Genomic DNA, 8,856 nt, shown 5'->3' on the forward strand with positions numbered 1-8,856 from the left:
CTTGTTAAGATGTCTTGTCAATTCCAGCTCAGGTGTCCATTTTTTTTTTTGAGAACAGGCACGGGAAGCTAAGATGGATGGCTATTCAGCCCCTTCACGACTTCACCTGGGTTGGGATGGTTTTTGTTGTGTGAGGGGCTAAAGAAAAAAAATGGTTGAAAAGCCACAATCGCCCGGAACTCTCAGGCCAAATTTGCAACATTAGTCATAAGCGGACTCCTATGACATAAACGTGAGGACCAACGCATTCACCCACCAAATTGAGATGCCAAACAAATCCATTTTGATCTGAAACATTTCCGTCTTCAACAACACCATTGCTCAGAAGATGATTGCACACTGCAGGAAATTTGACGAAACGGATTTCACAGAGAACCCACACATCAAAGGCGGCCCTCAGAAGGCCTGGGACCCCGTCACAGGCACCAACAGCTCAAAATCGGAAACACAGGGGACAACAGGCGGTCATACTGTGAAGTCAACCACCAACCAGAACCAACAAGCTGGGAGAGGACAGCAACAAGGCCATTCCCTGCCTTATAACCACGGCTCCGGCTCAGGTTCTGGTAGATACCCTCACACCCAGGGGTACAAAGGAAACCGGTACGATGTGGCATACAACGATTGCAACACCAGAAGGAACCACCGAGGAAGGAACTCGTAGGCTACCCGCCCCCTCACACATGATCATATCTTCCATTCCCTGTTGATCTCCCCCCCCCCCACTTTCAGTCACCCCACTGGGAAAGACCCCACCACCCAACCATAGCACTGAAAATAGTCACTGTTGCTAGGACCCCGTTTTTTGATCCTGCTCTCCTCTCTTGTAATTACAATAGATTGACGGTACACAGACCCCACCACCCAACCATAGCGCTGAAAATAGTCACTGTTGCTAGGACCCCGTTTTTTGATCCTGCTCTCCTCTCTTGTAATTACAATAGATTGACAGTCCACGGTAATGAAAGTCCCCTGATGCCCCCAAGCGCTAAGAAGCCTTGCTTGAGTCCCATGACACCTAGCCCGAGGTGGCCAACTGCGGTGTCCTGTGAGATGAACTTCCCAAGTGGAACAATGCTCCAAGTAAGTGGAACTTACTTCCTCAGTTTGAGGATGTCTTGCACGGGTTTGTGCATGGCTTTGACCAAGGCATTCCCCAGCACATGGTGGAATCACCAAGTCCCTTCTACACCCCCCCAAATCATGAGTCGGCGCTTCAAGCACAACAGTTTGGGCCGTTCAGCCACAAAGAAGTGAATCAGTGATTCCCGTTTTTCCGCACCAACCCTTTAGGCGCCCTAATAAACGGCGACAGATCTTTGCGTCCAATCAATGATTTATCCTTCCCCCATGGCAGACACAACATATCGTCTGTGAACTTGTTTGTGAGTGCAGAAGACTGCACCACCACCTGGGACAATTTCAACACCGTGGAGAAATTCATCAGGGAGCTGAAACACCCCGTCCTTTTGGCAATATTTGACTGGGAAAAAGCCTACCGGCAAATCCAAACGGCACCAAACCAGTGGCCATACCTGATGCTGAGGAAATTTGACAACAAGATCCTACTCAACACGCGTATTACCTTTGGAGGGGTAGCAGGGTGTGGCTCATTTGGTCGACCAGCCAATGCGTTGAAGCAAATTATGATGAAGGAGTTTGACATCATCACTATCTTCCAATGGGTCAATGACAACCTCTTTGTTAAGGATGCACGTTCGGCAGTAGAGATGAAGGATGTAGTAATACAATCAGACCAGCTAGGCGTTAAGACTAATAAGGAGAAATTCGCCCCGTTCTTAACCGAGCAGAAATATGTTGGTTTTATTTGGAATGGCTTCCAGAAGACGGTACGCCTCCCAGAAGCTAAGCTCAAAAAGCGTATTGGACAACTTGAGAGCTTCCTTGTCAACCCTCTGTTAGTTTGGACAGCACAGAAGGTTGCCATGGACCGCCCCTTACGCGGAAAGAACAACTTCTGCTGCCGTAATGAGGCGCGACAATGGACTCGGCAAAGCACTGACATAGTGGTGCTGCCAAGTCGTGGTGTTGAGTAGCACAATGTGCAGTGTAGATTACTATGCCTGCTTAACAGCGGGCTGGAAGTTAGGAGAAGAAAGGATTCCGCGCACGGAGATCCTTTCTCCCTTTATATAGTAGGGGAGGCTCTTGTCAAGAGAACTTCCCCCAGAGTTTTTGGTACCAAGCCCGCTTACATTGTTGAGACATCAATGATTGGGGCCTTGACCTCTAGAACTCCCATCTTTTCATTGACTCAACTTCCTTAATTCACAACCCTTTGAACTGCCCTCCCTCTCCACCAACCTTCACGCGCGACTCCCCTCGGCCTTTGACTTACCTCCTGGATACTAGTAAGTCTCCGACCAGGTAAGTTTGAGAGGCTCTTCTCTTCTCTACTCTCTCCTTTTCCAGCCGTCTGGATCCTCTAGATCCCAGCGAGACTCTTTCTCCGCTAGGCCCCTCTTGCCCAAGAGGTGTGGCTCCTCCTCCCGCATAGACAGTTGAGTAGAGATAGACTTTGGTCTAAGTGTTTTAGTTGTTTTCCCGCCTCGCCAGCACTGTCCTCATTTATACTCAGTATCAAGTTAATTCAGGGTAACACCACCTTAGAGACGTACCCTGACATTCCTCAAACACAGAGCGCGTTTCAAATACGGTGTGGTGTTCTGTGCCTGTGTCAATGCCGAAAAGTATACAACAGGGTGTGGAGACAGTACAGTCATCATACAAGAGGAGGAGATAGTATCACATCAACAGTTAGACACATACAAACCAAGGAAGGATTTGTAGTAAGGAATAGTCTCAACCAGGAACGGAAGGAAGGAGCGCAAAGGAAGAAGGAAGGGAGGAAGGAACAGGAGGAATAGGAGGAGAGGCCCAGACCCCCAGAATCCAGAATGGACAAGGATAGTTGCATTCTATGCACCTGCTTGTTCAACAAAGATTCTATCAGGAGGCTGTGTTATTTGGAGGTGGAGTTAGAAGGTATCTAGCAAAGCCTGCACAGCATCTTTGGCTGGAGGCTGTGTATTTGCTTGTTCACGGAAGATTCTATCAGGAGGCTGTGTTATTTGGAGGTGGAGTTAGAAGGTATCTATCAGGAAGCTGAGTTGTTTGGAGGTGGAGATAGGGTGTATCTGGTCCACCTTCCACAGAATCTGCTGCTGAAGGCTGTGTATTTGTTTGTTAGTTTGTATATCATAGATGTTTGGCTGTGGAGTTAAAGTGTATCTAGCACAGCAAATCTGTGTTGTTTGTATTTGTGGCTGTGTAGAAAGGCTGTGTATGTGAGAACCCCTGCAGGAGAAATCCCTCACAAGGAGCTTCCTGAAGCAGAAATCCCTCATCCTCCAACATAAAAGGAGGGCCTCTCCCCACTATAATTTTCCTTTTTCCCCATCAGCCTGCAGAGGTTTGGTCACAAGTGGTTAGTTAGTTTAGTTAGGATCAGCCTATAGAGGTTTGGTCACTGTGGTTAGCTTATAAGTTTGTAGCAGCCTAGGAAGGTCTGTTTATTTTGGTTATTAGTAGTGGAGTAGTGTAGAGAGCTTTACACTACAAACATTTATTATTTTGCCCAAAAAATAAATAAAAGTCAACATGAAAAAAAATAAAACCAAAATTTCACTCAGGGGAACAAACTGAGCATGCTGAGCCAAAAAAATAAAATGTCCCAAACTGAGCAGAAATCATTGGACAATGTTTTGGGATGGTTTTTTTTCACGGGCCTGGCGGGCCTGGAGCGGGCTTGAGCGGGCCTGAGACGGGCCTGCCCCAAAAACACATTGGGTCAGTATTAAAGGAGTTTTGCCTTTCCCTGGGAGCTTCTGGGGCTTTTGATGGGCCCATAATCTCAACATGGGCTTTTGGTGGTCTAGAAGTATCAACCAGGGCCACTGAATAGCCCATGGGCCTTTGAATTCCCAGAAAGCCCACCATGAGCTCCCACATAGCTAATAGGTTCTTGGTAGCCCATGAAGATCTCCAGGGGCCAACAGATACCCTCATGGGCTTTTGGTGGCCCATGAAGATCTCCATGGGTCAACAGATATCCTCATGGGCTTTTGGTGGTCCAAAAAGCTCCCCATGGGCTTTTTGTGGCCCAGAAAGTAAGCAAAAAGCCCATGGGATCCCATGATGGAAGTATTGTTGGCCCATAGGGATCTTCATGGGCCAACAAGAGCCCATTAGTATGTGTGGGGGCTCATGGTGGGCTTTCTGGGAATTCAAAGGCCCATGGGCTATTCAGCGGCCCAGGTTGATACTTCTAGACCATCAAAAGCCCATGTTGAGATTTTGGGCCCATTAAAAGCCCCAGAAGCCCCCAGGGCAAGGCAAAACTCCTTTAATACTGACCCAATGTGCTTTTGGGGCAGGCCCGTCTCAGGCCCGCTCAAGCCCGCTCCAGGCCCGCCAGGCCCGTGAAAAAAAACCATCCCAAAACATTGTCCAATGATTTTTGCTTGGTTTGGGACATTTTATTTTTTTGGCTCAGCACGCTCAGTTTGTTCCCCTGAGTGAAATTTTGGTTTTATTTTTTTCACGTTGACTTTTTTTTTTTTTTGGGCAAAATAATAAATGTTTGTAGTGTTAGTGTGTGTTAAAAACAGTAGTAGAACCAAAAACCAACCAACCAACCAACATCCAACATCCAACCCATATATATATATATATATATTTACTTTGTAACAAATTATTATAACAACATAGTGTCAGCAATTTAACATCACAAATTTTACAACATATATCGAACTTTATTGCAACCACCACGTTAAACCAAGTTACAAAAGATTCACCACAACTATTGATGCAAGTGATCTAGGTCAGATAGAGATTAATATACAAAAGTAAGAGCTATCTTTGGAATCAGCCACACCATTTAAATATTGATTACAAGACTCTTGGTTATTGGCATAGTACCATCAGAGCAGCGGTGGGCAGATACGTTCTCCAAATGGATAACTATGAGGGTAACATAACCTTTACAGTTACGTTATCTGCTAGTTACAGATATCTAATTTGGAGTTACAATATCTCCTGCAGAAAATGGGCTCCATTTTATCTAGTTACGTTCCCTAGTTATTTTGAACAAAACCAGTTATGTTACATTTTTTCCCAGATTTGGGTAACTTTGGTGTAACTTTCTGGTAAAGGCCCTGATTTGTGGTTGTTTTTATCAATATGAGCAAGATGTTCACTCAAGTTGACACTAAACAATCACATAAACTCAGTATGCTGCCAGGAAGCCAGATTAAAAGTTGTTCAGAGTGAGGGTTGAACCCACAACTTTGAACATCACTAACCTCAGAGAGGCAAGCCTTAACCAACACCGCCAGCAAACAGCTGACGTAAACCGGATTTCGTCGCGCTGACAAAATCCAAACTTAATTTCAAACTCGCGCCCCGGGTGTGTTGTCACCTGTTGTGGATTTCGTCACCTGCCACTCTCAGTGGCAGGTGCAAGAGAGCACGACTCCCTTGATGGCAGGTGCTAACCGGCCATCAAGGGAACATACACACCTAGCTCCCTTGATGGCCCGTCTGTACCGGCCATCAAGAGGAACACCCTACACCCTCTCGATGGCCGGTCAGTACCGGCCAGCAAGAGTAAAGAACTATTTATACTCTTGATGGCCGCTACTGACCGGCCATCAAGAGGTGATACACACACTAAAATCTTGATGGCCCGTACTGGCCGGTCATTGAGAGCAAAACTCTCTGGGTGATGTGTATACACATCACCCTTGATGACCAGTCAGTACCAGCCATTGAGAGGAACATAATACACTCTCAATGGCCTGGACTGACCAGCCATTGAGAGGACATACACACCCCACTCAATGGCCCGTCAGTACTGGCCATCAAGAGGAATATACTACACTCTTGATGGCCTGCGCTGACTGGCCATCAAGAGTGAAGCGCTTTGCTCTTAATGACCAGTTGGGTCACTGTGCGAGATGCGCATGTCCTCTTGATGGCCGATCAGTCCAGGCCATCAAGAGTGTGTTATGTTCCTCTCGATGGCTGGTACTAACTGGTCATCAAGGGTGATGTGTATACACATCACCCAGAGAGTATTGCTCTTGATGACCGGCCAGTACGGGCCATCAAGAGTTTAGTGTGTGTATCACCTCTTGATGGCTGGTCAGTAGCGGCCATTGAGAGTATAAATAGTGCTTTACTCTTGCTGGCCGGTACTGACCGGCCATCAAGAGGGTGTAGGGTGTTCCTCTTGATGGCTGGTACAGACGGGCCATCAAGGGAGCTAGGTGTGTATGTTCCCTCGATGGCCGGTGCTAACCGGCCATCGAGGGAGTTGTGCTCTCTTGCACCTGCCATTGAGAGTGGCAGGTGACGAAATCCACAACAGGTGACAACACACCCGGGGCGCAAGTTTGAAATTAAGTTTGGATTTTGTCAGCGCGACGAAATCTGGTTTACGTCCGATGTTTGCTGGCGGTGCAATAAGCTTAAGACATGATACCAACACTCTCTTTTTTTCAATAATGTCAACCCCCTTTACAAAAAGCCCCATATCAAAAAAGTTGTGTTACCAAAAACATAAAAAATCGGGTTGAAAAAAAAGTTACTTTACTATATTTTACTGCCCAAATTTTGTACGTTACCAAAATGGCCAATTTGGATAACTTAAAAGATGTTACGTTATCCAATTCCACTGCCGTAACGTAAAGTAACGTATCTGCCCACCGCTGATCAAAGGGGCAGGTCTTTCAAACCACCCGTAAATTGCAATAGGCTTTCAACTTATTCACAACTTATCTCCCCCTCAACAGAACTTCGATTACCACTCATCCATCCCTTTGGAGTCCCTACAACGGTCAGTGCAAGATACTAGTCAGACAACTGAACCATGTCACTTACGCCCTGCCACAGCTCCGCTTCTACCTTTGCAGTCTCTATAAATGGCTTATGGAATGGGTCGACCGGAAATCAGTCCGCCCGGTCCCCCTAGACGTCAACAAAGACCTTCACAAATGGCTCTCGACCCTGCTCAGATTTGAATGCACTAGATTGATTTCTAACCCCGACCCAACAGAAATTGTGTGGGTGGGTGACACATCTACCAGCTTTGGGATAGGTGTGCTGATAGGCCGCAAGTGGGCCCAATTGTGCTTAAGGTCAATTGAAAAGCTAGAAGAAGGATTACTGGAAAAGACAGAGAAGGAAAGAATATCCTACCTGGAAACTATTGCGGTGTGGCTCGGCTTACTGATGCTAATCAAAATCGGGGCAAAAAAGAGCAAAACCTTCATAGTTTGGACAGACAATTCAACAACCAAGTCAGTTATCCACAAGAGGAAATCAGGCGATAGATTTTTGAATTCTGAATGGAAGATTATACAGAAGATGCTGATAAAACACCAGATAAAACTAGTAGCCAAACGCGTCTCGTCAGCAGAAAACAGAGCGGACACCCTATCAAGAGGAATACAAGACGGACACAGGAGCCAAGACCAGCTAGTGATAGCGGTACCAAGAGACTTAGAAGAGTTAATTACTCAAGTAGAATCATAGTCCAAGGAAGCAATGCAAAGATGGATCCGCGCTGAGGGATATTGTTAGGGAGCCAGGCTCAGGCCCCACCTGAGTTATGGGTGTGGGCTCCAGCTTTTGGGGTCCTGTAAGAACAGAGGACCTAAAATTATCTAGGAGTGACAATTTCTGAAGGAGGAACAACCAGTACCCCCCCTTCAGATAACCCCTACTCTCAATTGAGGACAAATCCTTGAGGAGCTCCAAACCCTGTTCTAGGGAAAGGAGCAAAGAGAGAGAAAGGGAACTAACTCCCCTCAGCCCGTAACCGGGTGACTTGAGGGCTACAGTAGCACCTGGGTCAGCCCAAGTGGGAATCAATCCCACCGAGAGAAATTAGCCTGAGTACTACTCAGGCAACTCATAACTTCCCATGGCACTAGGAATGCCCAGCACAGTGGAATGGACCTCCACTATTTTCAACGCAGAAGCTCAGGCCGCAGACTTTAATTCATGAGATTGGCCACAGGGGTGGAAGAGAAGTTCCAAAGAATGATTATGAGATAAAAAAAAGTATAAAAAAAATGAAAAATGTGAAACTTATTTAATTTTTTGCAAATTTCTCAGAATGTTCATCACTGCTCAAACCAAGGAGGGAAAATTGGAGAGCATAGTATGGCATGCAATAAGAATGATAAAAATTGAAAAAAATTGAAACCATTTTCAATAATTTTTTGGGTGGATGGGCTATCCACCAATTTCAAATTGAACTCAGGGAATGTAGCCCAAATAACCACTAATTTGACTCAATCTATTTGATTCAATAAAAATCATTGGCAATGGGTTCAAAATTTTCCATTTTTTATCATTCTTGTTGCATGCCATACTTTGCTCTCCAATTTTACCTCCTTGATTTGAGCAGTAATGAACATTCTGAGAAATTTGCAAGAAATCAAATAATTTTCACATTTTTCATTTTTTTATTTCTACTTTTTTTTATCTCATAATTTCGTTGGAACTTCTCTTCCACCCCTGTGGCCAATCTCATGAATTAAAGTCTGTGGCCTGAGCTTCTGCGTTGAAAATTGTGGAGGTGAAAACTTTGGATGACCCACTGTACACATCAAACCCATTGGGTGGATTAAATGCCCCCCAGGGGGTAGTACCACAGGAAATTCAATGTACCAATCTTCATCCAGAAGTTCAATTGGGGTGGGGCAACCAATTTATTCACCAAGCTCAACAAGTGGATTACATGCACCCCCAGCCAGTAGCATCACATGACACAGGAAATTCAATGTACCGTTGTAAGACTCAAAAGTGGTAATGAAAACCTTTTGC

At 45.6% G+C, this 8,856-nt stretch overlaps 1 protein-coding gene across 1 annotated transcript; it reads left to right on the plus strand.

Annotated features, from left to right (window-relative positions):
* Positions 1 to 328: 328 nt before the first annotated feature.
* On the plus strand, positions 329 to 769 carry PtA15_11A40 (uncharacterized protein; the record flags this gene model as incomplete). Its single annotated transcript, XM_053161315.1, has 2 exons — positions 329 to 660; positions 733 to 769. The coding sequence occupies 2 exons, from the start codon at positions 329 to 331 to the stop codon at positions 767 to 769; spliced, it is 369 nt and encodes a 122-aa protein (XP_053024908.1).
* Between the last annotated feature and the right edge of the window lie 8,087 nt (positions 770 to 8,856).

This window comes from Puccinia triticina, chromosome 11A (genome assembly GCF_026914185.1).
Source record: "Puccinia triticina chromosome 11A, complete sequence".
NCBI lineage: Eukaryota > Fungi > Basidiomycota > Pucciniomycetes > Pucciniales > Pucciniaceae > Puccinia > Puccinia triticina.